General features: G+C 47.9%; 1 protein-coding gene across 1 annotated transcript in view; it reads left to right on the top strand.

Moving 5' to 3' along the window:
• The window catches only part of KSR2 (kinase suppressor of ras 2), a 407,276-nt gene that overhangs the window by 275,059 nt on the left and 111,826 nt on the right, over window positions 1–20,391 (top strand). Inside the window, exon 6 of the mRNA XM_023559458.2 lies at window positions 19,657–19,726. Within this exon, the coding sequence (XP_023415226.1) occupies window positions 19,657–19,726 (70 nt within the window). The remainder of the gene's footprint in view (window positions 1–19,656; window positions 19,727–20,391) is intronic.

The following is a 20,391-nucleotide window of genomic DNA, read 5'->3' as shown; positions in this document are numbered from 1 at the left end:
TTGAGGGCCTAACTTTCTTATCTCCAACTTCTTGGTGGTGGGGGCTCGCTGTGTCCCCAGACCTGACAGCACCTCTCACTGGTAAACCTTGGCCCTGATGCAGTGTCATCTACTGATGAAGGAGGTCTCCAGCTTCAGTGGCCTCATGGCATCTGTCACATCTCTGTCCCCTCAGCAGGCAGCCCGGCCCCACTCAGAGACGTTCGAGAAGGACACGTTTTGGGATCCAGAACACTCCAACTTGACCTTGCATTCTGATCCATCACAAGGCCGTCCCCACTGTGTCTGCAGACTACAGACAGGGTGACACCTCTTTGGACAGGGCTTTGAGACTCAGGGAGCCACAGGAGGGAGGAGACCCATTCACTGACGCTCAGATCCAAGGATGCCTGGCATCTTGGGTTTCTTGAACTCTGACTGGGGCCTCTTGCCGCAAGCTCGCCTGGTCTGTCCCGCTGAGCCTCTCAGGCAGCAAATTCCACTGACTGGTTCTGTGGGGGGTGCGGGGGGCGCTTCTCAGCAGCCCTTTGTTCTCTGGACAGTTAACTTCCACTGAACATTAAATAACAGGGTGGCTACTTACTTAAAAAACACCACATTTCCATAGGGGGAGAATTTCAGCCTAGGCAATTCTGAATGGCTCTGATTTAAGATCCATAAACTCAGTTCAAGGCAATAAATATGTAAGTAATTGATGATGTAGTGTGATAGGAACTTCAGACCCATCCATCAAACCCCGGCAAGCGAGGAGCCGCTCTGAGAACAGGGTGATGGGAGGGGAATAAATGGCCGGAGGGACCTAGACAGTGCTCCCCACCCCATAACTCACCGCTGCTTCTCAGTAGAGTTGTGGCTGTCTTCCCAAAAGAGACTTGCCTTCTCTGGTCAGGGAGGGTGCTGCTAAGGAAAGTTGAAAACGAGTGCCCAGGCTGCTCTAGGATATCGTTATTGTTGTTAGCTGCCATCAAGTCAGCCCCCAATTCATGGCGACCCCATGCACAACAGTACAAAACACTACCTAGTCCTGCACCATCCCCATGATGGGTTGCAAATCAGACCATTGTGATCCATAGAGTTTTCCTTGGCTGATTTTCAGAAGCAGATCGCCAGGCCTTTCTTCCTCATCTGTCTCAGCCTGGAAGCTCTGCTGAAACCTATTCAACATCATAGCAACATGGTAGCCTCCACTGACTAGACAGATGATCGCTGCGCATGAGGTGCATTGGCCGGGAATCGAACCTGGGTCTTCTGCACGGAGAGTCAGAATTCTACCGCTGAACCACCACTGCCTCATTCATGGGGACAGTTGCCTGTTACTGCGCACCGACTATGGGCCAGACACTTGCTTGACATGCCAGCACTGGATCCTTAGAGGAACTTTGCCAGTTGGGTTTTATCACCCCCCTTGTACAAAGATGGCTTAGTGGGAAGAAGACGCAAGATCACAGGGTAGGTAATGGCAGAGCTGGGGTTCCAGCTCAGGTCTGTACCTGTAAATCATTTCCATGTTACCCTTTGCCTATTAGGCAAAAGAGGGTGTTTGTGGGAACACCCAGTCCACAAACGTACCCTCTCCCCCTTTCTGGGGTTCCAAAGCCAAGCCCAGTGTGCATGTCCCCCTCCCTCCTCCCCCTGCCCATCTCTCCCCTGCCCCATGCCTGTCACTGATACTGTTGTTTCCGTTGCTTTATTTTGACATGAGAATATTTACAATTGAAATTGGTGGAGTACAGAGCTGCCTGTTTTTCTCCCTTCCTGGGGATGTTGGTGGTGATGGCAGTGCGGGGCCTCTGTCTGTCAACTCTTGTTTTGTCCTTGTTTAAGCCTGAGCCGCGTGGGGCAAGACAGGCTTCTTCCAATTAGCATTTTCCTTCAGGTCGAGGAGACACAGCCTGGGCCGTGTGGTCTGAGACGGCTCTGCATTGCTGGCCCAACTGCCCCACATTTCTCTGTGTGTCCAGGCTGCCTGTCCTCCTACTCAGGGCTTCTCTCTCAGGAAGGGTGCACAAAAAGACCCCTTACCCACTCTGCTGGTAGTCTCCCTTCCTTTCTGAATATCTAAAGAGAGACCATGAGGCATTGGTGGAGGACTAGAAAGAAAGGGCTGGTGATCTACTTCTGAAAATCAGCCAGTGAAAACTTGATGGATCACAGCAGTCCAGTTTGCAGCCAGTCTTGGGGATGGTACAGGACCGGGCAGCATTTCATCCTGTTGTGCATGGAGTCACCATATGTCATGGGCTGACTCAACGACAGCTAACAACAAAGAGAGACCACAGAAATAGTGGTCAGAACTGGGGCTTCCAGTCCAGGCAGATCTAGGTTCAAATCCCAGAAGGACTTTTACCTTAGATGACCTCTGAGCCTCAGTTTCCACATTCGTAGACTGGGATAATTAGTTCCTACCCCACAGGTGGATCATTTGTTGATTTACTCCATAAATATTTAAGGAGATATCTGTCTGTACCCATGACTGCGCTCGTGGCTGAGAATGCAGGTGGGAATAAAACAGACGTGGTTGTCATAAGGGGTCATTCAGCTAACGCACTGAAAGCACTTTGGCCAGTGGTTTCCAAACCTATCTGCACTGTTAGAATTGGGAACTTTTAAAAATTTCCAAAGCCTAGACCATACCCCAGGACAGTTAAATCAGTGGTCAGCAAACTTTTGATAAAACAGTAAATACTTTTGGCTTTGTGGGCTATACGGTCACTGTTAGAACTAAACTCTCCCCTTGTAACACAAAAGCTAGTAGTGACAAGGGCCACCAAGAAAAGAATTGAGGGAAGCGGTCATTTAGATGGGGGCCTCCCTGGCACTGGGCATTGAAGCTGAGATCTGAAGGTGCAGGGACAAGAGTGATCCAGCCTGAAGGAACAGTGTGTGGAAAAGAAGGAAGGACTATCATACATTTGAGGAGGAAAGGCCAGCGTGTCTTCAGAGCTGTGGGTGGGGGCTGCAGAGGGAGGATCCCAAGATGGGACCGGAGGGATGGCCAGGGGCCAGATGGTGCAGGGCCTTGTAAGCTATGGTCACAAGTTTGAATTCATATCAGATTTAAGGGGAGCCACTGGGTGGTCTTAGCAGGGGACGTGGAATCTGATTCATGTGTTTGAGATCACTCGGCTGCCAGGTAGGAAATGGATTGGAGGGGACCAAGAGTGGAAGGAGTTAGAGAGGCTACGGGTAATCTGAGCCATCTGGGTGTGGAGCTGGAGAGAAGAGGGCAAATCAGAGGTAAGCGAGGGGATAAAATGAATAGGACTTGGTGATGGAGTACCTTCCTTGTCCCAGGGCTTCCAGAAGGCCAGCACTGTGTTCCAGTCAGTGGTGCTACATAATAAATCAGCCCTAACTTAGAGTTCTGATGGTGCAGTGGTAAAAGGGCTCAGCTGCTAATCGAAAGGTCAGCGGTTCGAACCCACCAGCTGCTCTGAGGGAGAAATATGTGGCAGTCGGCTTCTGTGAAGAGTTACAGCCTTGGAAACCCTATGGGGGTGGTTCCACTCTGTCCTATAGGGTCACTATGGGTCGAAATCGACTCAATGGCAATGGGATTATTTTTTTTTTTTTTTTAACTTTGTGCAGCAAATGACCCCAAACTTAACAGTGTAAAACTACCTTTTGATTATGTTCGTGCATTCTCCAGGTCAAAGATTTGGACAGGGCACAGTGGGCATGGATGTTCTCTGCTCCACACTGTCTGGGCAGTGGGGGTGCGTTGCATCACTGCTGAGGCTAGCTCATAAAAGGCGAGGCAGTTTCCAGCTGGCCTGCTGGAACAGGCACCACGTAAGCCGCCATACTGTGAGGAAGCCACGCCACACGGAGGGGCCACCTGGAGGCGCCCTGATCGACAGTCCTGATCTGAATCCTTCCAGCCCAGGCGCCAGACACTTAAGTGAACCCACCTCCCAATGAGTCCAGTCCCTAGATTCACTCTTCCCAGGGCCTGTGCCTCCCCCAGAGAATTTGGAACTGACGAGTCAGAAACTGAAGAGGTCAGAGCTCCTGTGGCAGTGCTTGCTAGGGCAGCCAGGAAGGGCAGGAAACATTAAGGTGTGAGGTTAATGTTGTTGTTGTTAGCTGTTGCAGAGCCAGCCCCCAACTCCTGGGAACCCCACGTACAATGGAATGAAAGGCTGCCCCGTCCTGCACCGTCTCCATGATTGGTTGCGGATGGAGCCTTTGTGATCACAGGGTTTTCACTGGCTGATTTTCAGAAGGTGATCGCCAGGCCTTTCTTCCTAGTCTATCTTAGTCTGAAAGCTCCGTTGATACCTGTTCAGCGTCATAGAAACACACAAGCCTCCACTGACCGACAGGTAATGGCTGTGCGTGAGGTGCGCTGGTTGACAATTGAACCCAGGTCTCCCAGATGAAAGGTGAGAATTCTACCAGTGAACCACCACTGCCCTACTCGAGTAGATAGGATGCTATAATGGGGGTCCTTGAGACAATCATTTGGATAAATCAACTTTAGACCAATCCTCTGGAACAGAGAGACCCGTTTCATAATGCCATTCATTTCTCATAAGGAGCGCTGGGCCCGCCCTCAGGACTGTATTTAAGTGATATACTCCCCACCCACCATACTCGGCACATTCATTATTTCCTTCTTTGTTCTTAATATTTTATTTTTTGTTGTTGTTGAGAATATTCACAGCAGAACACACACCAGTTCAACAGTTTCTACATGTACAATTCAGTGGCATTGATTACGTTCTTTGAGTTGTGCAGCCATTCTCACCCTCCTTCTCTGGGCTGTTTCTCCCCCATTGACATAAACTCACTGCCCCCTAAATTTCCTACCTAATCTTTCAAGTTGCTGTTGTCACTTTTATCCCACATAGACTGTTCTTAAAAGAGCACAATGCTCAAGGCAGACTTTTTTCTTTACTAGTTAAGCTATTGTTAGGCTTTCAAAAGACTTTAGGGGATATTTTTGGTTTAAGGTTTAAAGATTATCTCAGGACAATAGTTTTGGGGTGTGCATCCAACCTCCATGGCTTCAGAAACTCTGGAGTCCATGAAAATGTGAAATTCTGTTCTGCATTTTCTCCCTTTTGATCAGGATTCTTCTGTAAAATCTTTGATGAAAATGTTCAGTAATGGTAGCCGGGCACCATCCAGTTCTTCTGGTCTCGTGGCAAAGGAGGCAGTTGTTCATGGAAGCACTTAGCCACACATTTCCATCTCCTCCTCCTATTCCTGACTCTCCTTCCTTTATTGCTCCAGGTGAGTAGAGACCAATTGTTATGACATAGATGGCCACTTGCAAGCAACTTTTAGGACCCCAGGCATTACGCAGTGAACTAGGAGATAGAACACAAGCACTAAATACGCTATTAGGCCAATTAACTGGGATGTCCCATGAAACCATGATCCTAAACCTCCAAACCAAGAAACCAAATCCCATGAGATGTTTGACTGTGTGTAAGCAGCCTCAGCAGCTGGTCTTTTTTGTTGTTGTTTTTTTCTGCGTGAGCCGTTTAGTGACGTTGATTATATTTTTCGAGTTGTGTAACTAGTCCCACCCTCCTTTTCTGAGTTGTTCCTCCCCCATTAACCTAAATTCACCTCCCCCTAAGGTTCTGTGGCTTGATGGATCGCTTTCATATGGCCTTTCTCTCCATGGTCTTGTAACTCCCTCCAAATGATTTGATATGAGTATGCAAATAAGGTGTTTGTGGCCCACCCAGGAGACTGAACAGCTCGCTAATAATGCAAATGAGGTTCATGGCACCCATGTGGGGTGGAACCATGTAAATAAGATGTATAGAACCCTAACAGGGGATTGGTCAGTTTTGCCATCCTGCTAAGCTTAAAATGAGCCATCTCAGAGGCGGAAAGGGGGGACCACACTACAACCAAGAAGATAAGACAGGAGTAGAGCACATCCTTTAGACCCGGAGTCCCAACACTGAGAACCCCCTAGACCCAGGAGACAGAGAGAGAGAGTTGTACCGCTAGAGATGGTGCAAGATAGTGAGAAGCAGTGGTAGAGACGCAGCAGCAGCAGAACCAGGAGACCAGTACGAGATGCTGCAGTGAGCTTCCCAGCCCAGGGAATAAGGCAGTTACAGTGGGCGTGCCCACCCACAGAGCGAGAGAGCTGAGCACCTTTGGGCCAAGGCCTGCTGGTGGAATGGAGTACCCTGGGCATTTATGGGTGGAGCTAAAGAGCTTTATATAACACCTGCCTGAGCAGGGCAGAGGCTAGGCTGGGGGGCCCAGGGGTTGAGCGGCTGAGGACCAGAGGGCCAGAGAATGGCCTGCCTGCAGGCATGGCTGAGGTGAAGCTGTCCTGATCGAAGAACTGTATCCTGAGGCATCCCTGATCATGACTTGTAACCTGTTACTTCCCTAATAAACCCCATAACTGTGAATATTATCTGTGAGTCCTGTGTGGCCATTGCAATGAATTATGGAACCCAGCAGAGTAGGAGTGCCATGGGACGGTGTGTCAGAATTGGTAAAAACGTTGGAGAGAAGACGCCTGTCTGACCTCTGCCTCCTAGGAATCAGCCTTGGGCTGTTGACGCTGATAACCATTCTATCTCCTTCCCCCTTGTGAATTTAGGTGAGGAGGTCACACGCCCCTGCAACACTGTTTTTACGGCCAGCCCACTCTTTCAGTTACTGCTTCTACAATTCCAGTTTTTACCATCACAGTTAACCCTGTAACAGACACCATTCACAACTGAATCATCGATCCTGTCACCATCTTCCCTCACCCTCTCCTCCCCAGACCCATCGGGAAAAGAGGACTCTATTCCGTAGGGACCCTCCCTTGTCCCTCCTCATTTTGAGTGTAAGCCCACCCGCTAAAGCATGTAAGCCTGCCACTTCATGGCTTCATCTTGCCCCATTTTACGTAGCCAATTTCTAAACTGCTCATCCCTATCAAACCAGTACTGTGAGGCAGGAGCGGATTATCCCAGTAAACATGGTATGCACCGGCTAGCATTGAGCAAGGTATGCGCGGGCTTGATGGTGTTTACTGTGTGAGCAGTTCCACATGGGTTTCACCACATCTCTGACATGGTGGGGGTTGGGTGAGATTGCGTGCTGCAGATTGATGGGAGGGCACAATTGGGTCCATGCATACCTTGTTTGTTGGGTAATCCAGCCCCACTCTGAGGAGATGAGGCTGTTCCTTGATCTGAAAACTCTTCTGTTTGGGTTGGAAATTTGAGCATCTGCATTCATAAGCAAAGTCCAGTCCAGAGTAAGCCGTTGAATGGTAGCAGTCTACATCAGGTCATGGTGTCCAGCGTTTTCTTCATTTGATCCTGTTCTGGTCAGCTTATCCCTAGCCCTTGTGGGCTAAGTCAGTGGGTACTAGCCGTGGGCTCAGGAGTCCACACACCCCCTGCACTTCAGTCTTGCCAGCCCCTTCTCTCTCATCCCTAGTCCCTTTGGGCCAGGTCAGCCGTTACCACCCATAGGGTCAGGAGGTTCCTATCTAATCTTTCGAGTTACTGTTGTCAATTTGATCCCATATAGATAGTTCTTAAAAGAACATAATGCTCAAGGCAGACATTTTTTACTGTTGTTGTTAGGTGCCACTGAGTGGGTTCCGACTCATAGCGACCCCATGTGCAGCAGAACAAAACACTGCCCAGTCCTGTGCCATCCTCACAATCATTGCTATGTTTGAGACCATTGTTGCAGCCACTGTTTCAAACCATGAAACCTAGAAGGTCTTCCTCTTTATCACTGACCCTCTACTGTACCAAGCATGATGTCCTTCTCCAGGGACTGGTCCTTCCTGATAACATGTCCAAAGTACATGAGATGAAGTCTCACCATCCTTGCTTTTAAGGAGCGTTCTGGCTGTAATTCTTCCAAGGCAGTTTGTTGGTTCTTCCTGGCAGTCCATGATATATTCAATATTCTTTGCCCACACCATAATTCAAATGCATCAATTCTTCTTTGGTCTTCCTTATTCATTTGTCCAGCTTTCACATGCATAGGAGGTGATTTAAAAAAAACGTGGTTTGGGTCAGGCGCACCTTAGTCCTCAGAGTGACATCTTTGCTTTTGAATACTTTAAAGAGGTCTTTTGCAGCAGATTTGCCCAGTGCGGTACATCATGTGATGTCTTGGCTGCTGTTTCCATGGGTGTTGATTATGGATCCGAGTAAAATAAAGTCTTTGACAACTTCAATACTTTCTCTGTTTATCATGATGTTGCTTATTGTTCCAGCTGTGAGAATTTTTGTTTTCTTTATGTTGAGGTGCAATCCATACTGAAGGCTGTGGTCTTTGATCTTCATCAGCAAGTGTGTGAAGTCCTCTTTGCTTTCAAAAAGCGGGGTTGTGTCATCTGCATAACTCAGGTTGTTAGTGAGCCTTCCTCCAATCCTGATGCTGTATTCTTCTTCACATAGTCTGGCTTCTCAGATTATTTGCTCAGCGTACAGATTGAATAAGTATTGTTTGGTTTTAAGAAGACTTCAGGGGGTATTTTTCATTTAAGGTCTAAAGGTTATCCCAGGGCAGTAGTTTCAGGGGTTCATCCTACCTTCATGGCTCCAGGAAGTCTGGAGTCCATGAGAATTTGAAATTCTGTTCTGCATTTTCCCCTTTTTGATCAGGATTCTTCTATGGAATCTTTGATCAAAATGTTCAGTAATGGTAGCCAGACACCATCCAGTTCTGCTAGTCTCATGGCAAAGGAGGCAGCTATTCAAGGAGGCAATGAGCCACACATTCCATATCCTCCTTCTATTCCTGACTCTCCTTCCTCAGTTGTCCCAGGTGAATAGAGACCAATTGTTGTGCCTTAGATGGCCAAATCAAGTTTTTAAGACCCCAGGCACTACACATCGAACTAGGAGGTGGAATAGAAGCACTAAACATGGTGTTAGGCCAGTTAACTGGAGTGTCCCGTGAAACTGTGCCTGTGAAGCTCCAAACCAAGAAACCAAATCCCATAAGCAGCCTCAGCAGCTACTCTTTTTTTTGGGGGGGGGGGGGCATTGTTGTAAATGTATCTGTCTCACAACTTTTGCCAATTCAACTTTTTACAGATGTACAACTTATTAACAGCAATTACAGTATCGACTGTGCAGCCCTACCCTTAATCAGTGCCATATTTCCATCATCATTAGCCCCCCTTCATTATTTCGTCTTGATAATTTATTTCTCCGAGTGCATCTCAGACAAACCAAGGCAGATCCGTTATCCTAATGAGATTCTTCTGGATTTCTAGATGTCAAGATTTTTATTTCCTTTGTAGTTTAATTTTATTATCTTATTACATAAAATGATCTTGACATTTCTAAATGATCCCATCCTCTTCCCTGACCACAGCAGTAACATTTTTTCAAGGGAAAATTTGAGGCAACGTTTTTGGGTGGAGATACTGGGTGAGGGAAGAAAGATGGGTTTCCTAAAGCGTCTCATCTTTAGATTTGCAGGACGATTGATAATTGCCTCCAGTCCTTGGGTGGTGTCTCATGGAATTAGAGACTCATTGCCTTACTTTTCTTGTCATATCCTCCTGCATCGGCCACCACGGCCCACATGTCCCCTGCACGCACACCCCAGCAATTGTTAACATCTTAGATTCTTCATTTATCATCCCCACAAGGAAGATAATTACTTGTGTGGCGCCCAGGTCTCCCATTGTTTGGCTATGAGGTTAACAATCCCTGATACAGTTTAATAAATTCAGCAGTGAACACATTATAGAATGTAATCAAGTGCCTCAGCCATCTTCTCTGCCTTTCTCGGCAGTGAAATTTAATTGAGGCCATCGGAGGGGGCTGAAGTAAATCACAGGTGATGACTCCGGATTCACATTGCTCCCTGGGAGAGGGAGTGATGTTATCACTGTCCACGCGTTTGATTTACAGCAAATTGAAGGGATTCCAGCTCAGCAGTTACCTGCCGGGACTCAGACACGAAGTGGTGATGGTTTTTTAAAAAGGGGAGAATGATTCCGGAGGGGGATATTAGAATAAATCCATTCTCATTTTCCCACTAGAGCTTGAAGGCATTTCTGGTTTAGCTTCATTTTGTATTTTTTAACCAGGCTTGGGGCCAGGAAGATCGGGTGATGGAGGAGAACTTTGCTTGCTCTTCTCTTTCTCTGCCCTTTCCTGCATCTTGTCCTCAGGGATCAGCCCTCCTTCTGCTGTGCTACCGTTTGTTGGGTGCCCTCACTGCCCAGCTGTCCTAGCAAGGTGGGATTCTACTTGGAGATGCTTCATATGCCCCTCAGCCAAGACCACCATCACCACTTATTTGAATCCCAGGTCTGCGCTCTAATTTGGTAAGGTGACACCTAGATCATCTTATTCATTAACCCGACAGAAGCAGCGAGAGCAAAGGTAATTTTCCTCTCCCTCTGCTCCCATGAGTCACCTGGACTTCAGCAGTGGCATGTGTTTGGAGATATTGCCTCCTCATGGATTATCTTACCAGGAGGCAGTGAGGGGTAGAAAGAACACAGCCTTGGGTTAGACCTGTATGGGTTAGAATCTTAGCTGGGGTACTTCCGGGTCTTCCTTTCCTACCTCTTCTCTTCTGTAAAGTGGGAATCAAAACAAGACACCCACAGAATCCTAGGATTCGGCGAATGGAGAGGGTGATAGCACAAGGGCATGCACATTTTGGCTTGGAGAATACAGGCCATTTGTCTAAGGACTCCCGCCATGTAAGTGGCGCAATGGGTCTTGAACCCAGGTCTCCTGGCTCCAAGAAAAACCTTTCTGCTAATAGGCCATGAAGGTGAGTTAGGCAGCTCTAAGTTAGGGGTCGGCACGCTTTTTCTGTAAAAGGCCAGGTAGTAAATATTTTTTGGTTTGGAGGGCCATATGGTCTCTGTCACATCTACTCAAGTCTGCTATTGTAGTGTGAAGGCAGCTCTAGACAATAAGTAAATGAATGGGTGTGGCTGTGTTCCAGTCAGACTTCATTTACAAAAACAAGTGGAAGACTAGATTTGGTCCGTGCAGCCATTGTTTGCCAAACCCTCTCTCCATCAGAGTCCTTGGAGAGCTTTGTCATGTTGTAACTGGTGTGTCAATCCTAGAGGCTTAACAACAACAATAATGATAATATGTCAGGCACTCAGCTGAGCGCTGCTCCAGCGATAGTACCCCATTTAATCCTCCTGACAGTCCCATAAGGGAGATTTCATTATCTTCTTTTTACAGGTGACAAAACTGAGGCTCAGAGAGGTGAAAGTTCATAAGGTCCCATAGCTAGTAAGTAGCAGAGCTGGTGTTTGAACAGAGGTCTGCTGACTTCAAAGTCCCACCCATGCTCTGTCTCCTTGCTCCGTTAGGCAAGCGGATGCCCTGAAGGCCGTTCCCACTCAGGAATGAAGCCTGCTGCTCCGACTTCAAAGCAGGTCCACACTCAAGGGCCTCATCGCTAGTTTACATCCCTGTCTGGCCCCGGACACATGCAGATGGGTTTGACCCTGGTCCTCCTTTTCTGCACAGTGCTCCCATTTCTGCCTAGGGAGCTTCACCATTGTCCTTTATTTTAACTGAATGCCCTGAGGATCCCAAGGACTCACCTCTGAAATCCCTATATATGGTCTCTTCCATCAAGAATGAGCAGCAAGATACTCGCTCATCCCTAACATCTGTTACCCCCACCAGTCCCCACTGCCTTATCTTTTTCCCCATGACACAGCACCCTACACGGCCCTAATGTCATTTTCACATTCACCTGTGCCATTGGTTCCCAGAACCCTCCACAGCCAGCAGGGTCCCCAGCTGATAAACCTTGGATCTTGGGATGGGATATGCAGCTGTCTCGGGGAGAAAATTATGGCAAATACGCAGAAAAACTCAATTCAGCCATGAAGGATCATGGAGATCTAACCTTTAGAGACAGCACATAATTAAAGTACTTTCAGACCTGACATATTCGAATTGGATATTAAAGCAAATAGAGTCGTTCCCCACCATGCGAATGATACCATGAGCAGCTTTCGTCAAGTACTGATTGGCATCCTGGATAAACCAGTGGGATTTCAGTTGGTGACTGGCCTGTAGTCTGAAAAGCAAATTTTAGCAGCATCAGTTTTATTAATTTCAGATCTCTTCAGGCCCAAGGAATGTGCTAGTTGATTTGACTACAGCATAGCTGCGGACTTCCCACTCAGTCCCTCATATCCCTGGGCTGGAAGCCACAGGGCAGTTTGGAACTTCCATTTCAGTTCTTCGGTCAGGACAGCTTCTTGGCCTTGTCCACACGCAGGCCTCTCCCTGGCTGTCCTGACCAAAGAACTGTATCCTGAGTCATTCCTGATCCTGAATTGTAACCTAGTATTTCCCTAATGAACCCCATAATCGTCAGTATGGTCTGTGAGTTCTGTGTGGCCATTGCAATGAATTATCCAACCCAGCAGAGAGGTAGAGAGTGCCGTGGGAGGGACGGCTGGTGTCAGAACTGGTAAAAAGTTGGCAGAGAGAGGGGGTACGTCTGACCTCCACCTCACAGGAATCAGCCTTGGGCTGTTGATCTTGATTCTCCTTCCCCCTTGTGAAGTCAGGTAAAGAGGTCAGATGCTACTGCCAACCTGTTTTTTTTTTTTTTTTTTTTTTACACCACTTAACCAGTGAAAGAGCAGAGTTTTGGCCAGGGCTTGGTTATTGACTTAGCTAGCCGTCCATCCATCTGTCCATCCATTCACGGAGCAGACATTTAACCTCCGTACAGCTGTCCGGCGAGACACTGGGGATACGATAAGGGAGGAAGCCCAGGCCCACCCCCACCCAAGAGCTCTCAGCTTAATATTTTTGTCCCCACAGTAGACAAATAACAAAGAATGATGTTTTAAATCTGCTTTGCCTTCTTCCCACAGCCACCTCTTTGTCCTTACCTTCCTGGGAATGGGGATACACTTAGTCAGGGTGCCTTTAGAAATTGTCCCATAAGAAGGTCGATCTGCACTGTAACTCATTTTCCAGTGCGACAAGTCAGTGGGTTTGGGGCAAAACACTTCATCCTACCCTCCTTCAGGGCCGAGGAGGTAGAAGGCATCCTGTTGATTCTTTGAAAAGAACACAGGCTGCAGAGCCAGCTTGCACCCCCTTCGGTTTTCCAGGGACATGGCGGGGGGTAATGGGGGTGTGGATTTTTCATTGAGGGATGCCGATAGGGTCATGAGAGATAAGACAGGAAAGGCCTGGGATGGGAGACAGAATGGTCTCATGTGAGGCTCAGGGCTGATGCTTAGGCCAGGGGTGGTGTGGACAGTAAGAGCTGCAGGAAGACTTGCCCCTTCTTAAAGTGACAAGCTGGAGGGCTGTTCTCGCCTCCGCCGCCAGAGGGAGCTCTTAAATTTGTAAGCTGAGCACAGCTCTCCTACCTCTATTCTTACTGCTCTTCCATGTTCCCATTGCCTTTAAAAAAAAACACCCAAGCTCTGTACTTTTTCCCCCCCACTCGTGGAATGTATCACTGTCTGAAATTATCTTGTACTTTTACTCATTACTGGCTCCCCCTCCAGGCTGTCAGCACAGAGAACCTGATTGTCTTGTTCGCCGCACCCCCAGGGTCTAAAACCATGCCTGCCCTGTGATAGGTGCTGTAACAAATTACTGCAAACTTAGTGGCTCAAATGTATTATCTTAAAGGTCTGGAGGTCAGAAGTCTTAATGAGGCTTATGGGGCTGTTGTCAAGTAGTCGGTAGCAGGGCTACACATCTCTGGAGGCTCCTCATCAGAGCCTTTTCCTGCTTCTGGAGGCTGCTCACATTTCTTGGCTCGTGGCCGCCATCCGTCTTCAAAGCTAGCAGCCACAGCACTCTCACTTTTGGTTCCTTCATCACATCTCCTTCTCTGACTCTCCTGCCTCCCTCTTCCCCATGTAAGGACCCTTATGGTACATTGTACCCACCAGATAATCCAGGATAACCTTCCCATCTCAAGAGCCTTAGCAGAAGCACATCTGCAAAGTCTCTTTGGCCATGGAAGATAACGTAGTTGCAGGTTCAGTGGGTTAGGATGTGGGCATCTTGGTAGAGGTGTTATTTTGTTCAATCAAACACTGGCTGAATGACTGCATGAGTGACTGGAGGAGTGAACAACATGGTATTGCATCCCCTCCAGACCTCCATGGCCTTTCGCTAAGCTTGAGAGGGTCGATGCTGTATGTTTCCACAGCTTTTCCCAGACAGAGGTAGGAGGCACTGACAGCATGGGATGGGTAGAACTCCATGTATTTGGAGGGCTGTCTTGACTAGAAGCCTCCGGTTTGTTCCCATCTACGTTTTAAACCTCAACCCCGTCACTTATTAGCTATGTACACTTGCTTATTGTTTCTAAGCCTCAGTGTTCCCATCTGTGAAATGGGTTTGAAATTGACTGTCACAATCCCAGCCCCAGTGTTTATTGGCTCTTGCGCAAATGGTGTACCTTCCCGATTTCCTCATTGATGAAATGGGGCTAATGGTAATAGCTGAGTCACATCATTGTATTGTATGGGTTGTTATTGTTGTTGTTAGCTGCAATGGAGTGGCCGCAATTCCTGACAACTCTGTCCATAACAGAATGGAAGGCTTCCCTGTCCTGCACCATCCCCACGATCAGTTGCAGATCTGACCATTGCAGTCCATAGGGTTTATTGGCTGGTTTTTGGAAGTAGATCCCGAGGCCTTTCTTCCTAGTCCATCTTAGTCTGGAAGCTTCACTGAAATGTTTTTTAGCATCCTAATAGGACGCAAGCCTCCATTGACAGATGGGTGCTAGCTACACATGATGGGCATTGACCAGGAGTCAAACCTGGGTCTCCCACGTGGTAGATGAGAATTTTACAACTGAACTACCAATGCATCCATTGTATGGACTAAATCAGATAATAATATATGTGAAGAGTGTATTTGGCATACAGGTGCTTGGTGCATGGTAACATTCAATAAAAAGTACATTTATCTTTTTCCCATGTTTTAGTTTGTTTATATTATTATCTCTTTTTTTCCTTTTTCCTTCTCTTGCTTCTCCTTATCATGACCCGTGTTTACTTTGGTATCTCTGTGTATACCCATGCCTGATTCCTCTGTTAGCCTGATTGCAGGTTCACCAGGTTGGAGTCTGAGTTTTTCACTCCAAAGTTCTAAATAGCAGAGATGATTATTCATGTCAGTTCCTTCTGTTTGGCTGGCTGGCTACCAGGTGGTTGTACAGACCAGGGCTCCCGAGCTATCCCCCTTCTTCTAAGTGGAGACATTTCTGTGCAGGCTTTGACGGTGGGGCCTGTGGAAAGGGGAGAAGAAACCCTTTCCCTCCAACACTTTCCACTGCCATGCGCTGAAAATGAAAATACCTAAGGAGATATATCTATTATTCCACCCCAGGGACTGAAGGCTCCAGGGAAGTGCACATTCTGCCACTGTGTCTGCCTGACTTGTTATCAGAAAATTAGAGGAGAAAAGAAGCTTTTGTTCAGCTCTGGAGACATCTTAATAGGTGCTTTGATTGTTAAACAGAAGTTTCTATATCGGTTTAATTGCTGTAAATGGTGTTTGCCTTCTCTGTTATGATAAGGCCTGGATTTTCATAGATTCCCCCCCACCCCCACCGCCTCTTTAAATAGTTTTCCTTTGCTTTAAGGTTTGCACTGGCAAGTTTAATGAAATCCAAACGAAGAAAGTAAAGAGAGGATCTCAGAGTTCAGATCTCCACACCCACGTAGGAAGCCGTGTGGAGGTTATTATTGCCTGAGACTAATGATGCTGCAGCCACTTTAATGTAATTGACAGAACTCACCCTTTACCAGATATTGGGAAATGAATCCAAACTATTAAACTTAATTACATCTTCTTTTTTGAGAAGGTGCTGTAATTGAGAATCACAGAAGAATAACAGAATAACTAGGATGACTCTAACAGTGGTATGTGCCTGTAATAAAGAAGGATTTGTTTCCTGGTGACTTGGGCTCCAGAGACATCACCTGGGTTTTTGGGGGGAGCGGGGAGAGGGGAATAGAGAAGTAGAGAAGCATCTAAACCAGGGGCCAGATAATTCTTTCTGTAGGGGCTGTCCTGTGCATTGTATGATGCTGAGCAGCACCCCTGGCCTCTGCCCACTCAACGCCAGTAGCACCTGTCTGCCAGTTGTGACAACCAAAAATGTCTTAAAAAAAAAATCAAAACCAAACCCATTGCCGTCAAGTCGATTCTGACTCATAGTGACCCAATAGGACACAGTAGAACTGCCCCCATAGGGTTTTCAAGGAGTGGCTGGTGGATTCGAACTGCTGACTTTTTGTTTAGCAGCTATAGCTCTTAACCACTGCATCTGTCCCCAGAGGATGCAAAGCACCCCAGTCGAGAACATGGGTGTGGGGCTCCTGGAGGATTTGTGAACAATTATGGAGTAATTCCTTCAGATTCTTCTGCTGGTGCCTACCTGTGTTACCTTCAGCAAGTCATTGCACCTCTCTGAGCTCCTGTGACTTCCTTTGTACAATGGGAATAATGATAGCACTGACCTCACAGAGGCATAGCTTCCAGGTAGAGACTGCACAGCATAATGCCTAGTGCATATTGAGTTTTCAATAAACATGAATAGTTTTTATTATAATAACCTGGAATTCAGCAAACGTGTGTGAAGTGGTGAAACAAAGATGATGAAGACATGGGTCCTGCCCTAGCAGGGGTGGCAAATACATGCAGACTTGTTGGTACCATCTTGTTCTTCACCCATGGCAGACATTGCTAATCAATATCAGTGCTCTTTCCAGTCAAGCCTTGGAATCCTTCTCAACAAACCTCTCTAGGCTTTCACTGCTATTGGTTGGTAATGGTCCATGACATGAAACTCATTTGGCACCCCTAGGTTTGTCGACTTGAACAAGAAGGCTTCATACCTGCGCTAATCCTTGCTCCCAGTACAGCCCTCCTACCTCGGCCCAGCCCTGGCCCTGGAGAAGGCAGCTTAAGGGGTTAACAGGTAGCATCCTCCCTCCCTCATCTGACTTCAGTCGCCAAAGGAGAGAGACAGGAGTGGAAGGAGTGCTCTTTTTCTAAAAAACTGTTTTTCTTTCTTGTCTTTTTTGTTTCCATCAGAAACTGGAACAAGTAGTAATGTTGGCTTGGGTTTGATGACATTTAGTTTTTAGTTAAACTAGAGGAAATTCTACAGGATATGATTCTGATTAATGTATCCTGCTGTCTCCCTCTTGGGTTTTCTTTGCCCTTTAGGGCTTGGAAAATCATTAGCTCTCCCAGAAAGGGCCCCAGCTTTACAAGGACAGAATTGGGGCTTCTGGAAACAGCTTTCAGATGGTTGCCGACAGTGTCGTTAGACAGAAGGGAGGACTGAGCGGGTTGGGGGTTAAATGTTCCCTGGTAGGTTCAGACATGCCCAGCTCCCCAATGAGCATGCCACGCTATAACAATTGCTGTGAAAAATGAGGCATGCATCTGCAGCCCAGAAAAGGGAGCTAGCTGCCTCCATCTGGCCTGAGAAATGAGAGCTGGTGTGGGGGTCAGCCACGCGTTTCTTCTCTCCCTAGCTGATGGAGAGTCCATAGGCAGCACTAGTTCATTTCTGCTGTCGTTTCACACCTCTCTCTGGCCTACAAGGTCTGGGAGGAGGAGGGTCCAGGTAGCTGGGCAGATAGGGTGAAGGTGGGGGCTGGTGCTCTGGGACTACAGATGAAGACAGGCAGCTAGTCTGAAGTGTGTGCAATTTATTGTTTGGTCCTCCCATCCATCCATCTACCCACCCACCCACCCATCCATCTATCCATCCACCCACCCTACCCACCCATATCTCTATTCACCCACCCACTCTTCTGTCCATCCACCCACCCATCTATCCATCTGCCCACCCATCTGTCTATTCATCCATCTACCTATCCATCTACCTGTCCATCCATCTACCTATCCATCCATCCATCCACCCACCCACCCATCTCTCTATTCACCCACCCACTCTTCTGTCCATCCACCCACCCATCTATCCATCTGCCCACCCATCTGTCTATTCATCCACCTACCTATCCATCTACCTATCCATCTACCCACCCACCCATCCACCCACCCACCCACCCACCCATCCATCCACCCACCCACCCACCCATCCATCCACCCACCCACCCACCCACCCACCCATCCATCCATCTATCCATCCATTCGTCCAGTTAATCTGTCCACCCACCCACTTACCCCATCCATCAACCCATCTACCCACCCATCCATTTATCCATCCACCATCCATTCGTCTACCAACTCATCCATTCACCCATCCACCCATCCACCCATCCAACCATCCACCCACCCACCCACCCACCCATCCATCCATCCATCTATCCATCCATTCATCCAGTTAATCTGTCCACCCACCCACTTACACCGTCCATCAACCCATCTACCCACCCACCCATTTATCCATCCACCACCCATTCGTCTACCAACTCATCCATCCACCCACCCACCCACCCACCCATCCATCCATCCATTTGTCCAGTTAATCTGTCCACCCACCCACTTACCCCGTCCATCAACCCATCTACCCACCCATCCATTTATCCATCCACCACCCATTCGTCTACCAACTCATCCATCCACCCATCCACCCATCCACCCATCCAACCATCCACCCATCCACCCATCCACCCACCCACCCACCCACCCATCTATCCATCCATTCGTCCAGTTAATCTGTCCACCCACCCACTTACCCCGTCCATCAACCCATCTACCCACCCATCCATTTATCCATCCACCACCCATTCGTCTACCAACTCATCCATCCACGCATCCACCCATCCACCCATCCAACCATCCACCCATCCACCCACCCACCCACCCACCCATCCATCCATCCATTCGTCCAGTTAATCTGTCCACCCACCCACTTACCCCATCCATCAACCCATCTACCCACCCATCCATTTATCCATCCACCACCCATTCATCTACCAACTCATCCGTTCACCTATTCATCCATCTATCCATCCACCTAATCATCCATCCATCCAGTTTTTTGTAGTACGATTCTAGGTGGTACATGGTTGGAGATTTTAAAAATAGTTACCTATGATATGCAAAAAGTTGTATACATTTAGAGTTTGCTTTTAAGATGAATATCTTTAAGCAAGAATGGGGTCAATTAAAAATGTTAAGGAAATAAATTTATGGGTTGTACAGGAGCATGGCAAAAATTAGGAAGATGGTGTATTTGGAATGTGCTGCCATTACAACTTTGCATGCAAAGGCATCTGCCCTAGAGTCCCTCACACCTGGATTCACAGCCCGCTGTGCAGCCTACTGAGTGTAGGAGCTTGGACAAGTGCCTTTCCCTCTCCAAGCCTCAGTTTCCTAATCTATAAGATGGGGACACTAACAGCCCCAGTGCTCGGAGTTGTTTTGAGGATATAATGAATGAAGGTATGTGAGTCACTTAGTACATGCCTGGCACACAGCAAGCACTCTGCAAATGGAAACCATACTCAATTTATTTTTCCCACTTCTTTCAGGTGGCCCTACCCAGGGGCCTTTGCATGAGTTGAGGCAACAGTGTTCCGCTTTGCTTTGGTTTAGACAGTGATGGCGGTTGGTGTCCTTCCCGAGGCCAGTGATCCTCCCTTTTCTTCCCAGGGCTTGGCCAGAGCATACCTCAGCCTCTGGCCCTCTATGTAACGGGCTCCTGTCCTCTTCTCTTCTCTCCCTGCAGACACTCTGTCAGTGCCGCGCTGGTCCCCACAGATCCCACGCCGAGACCTGGGCAACTCCATCAAGCACAGGTAGGTGCACTGGTGCCCACCTTCCAGGACAGCAAGGGGTGCTGCTGGGCTCTGGCCCTGCCCGGGTCGGGGAAGGCCGGGCAGTATTTTGCTCTAGTTCCTATGTCACCATGGCCCCTCTCCTCTGCCAGGCTGAACCTTGATGCAGCAGCCGGGGAACCGAGATGGCTGCTGCTTATTGATCTGGCCCTTATACAGTTAGCACGTATTGGTTAAAAACAAGGGCTTTGGAGTCAGACTGGTCTGTTTTCCGATTCCAGCTAGTAAAGCCTGGCAAGTTATTTTACTTCTCTGAGGATCCATTTTCTCACCAAATCATTCTGCCTACGCATAGGGCAGTGGTGAGGATTAAAAGAGATAATATGTGAAACAGGTTTAGCACAAGGCCTGGCACATAATAAATACTCAATAAATGTCTTGTTGAAGTGAGTGCTTTACGTTCTAGTTTTGGGTCTCCCGCCCAGAAGACACAAGATAGGACCTGGGCCTGGCAGGCTGAACTCAGAAGTCCTTGCTCTCTGCTGAGGCATGAGACAGTCCAGAGCTGGTCACACAGGACAACCTCTCTGGGGGTACACCTGCCCCTTTTCTGGAGGGGGTGGATTCCCAGGGTTTGCATATACCAGTCAGCCCCTAAAAGTTGGTCTTTAACTTCGGCTTTTTAT

Source organism: Loxodonta africana, chromosome 19, assembly GCF_030014295.1.
Source record: "Loxodonta africana isolate mLoxAfr1 chromosome 19, mLoxAfr1.hap2, whole genome shotgun sequence".
NCBI classification, from domain to species: Eukaryota; Metazoa; Chordata; class Mammalia; order Proboscidea; family Elephantidae; genus Loxodonta; species Loxodonta africana.
Note: the sequence above shows the minus strand (reverse complement) of the source record. Positions and strands in the feature narration are given on the sequence as shown.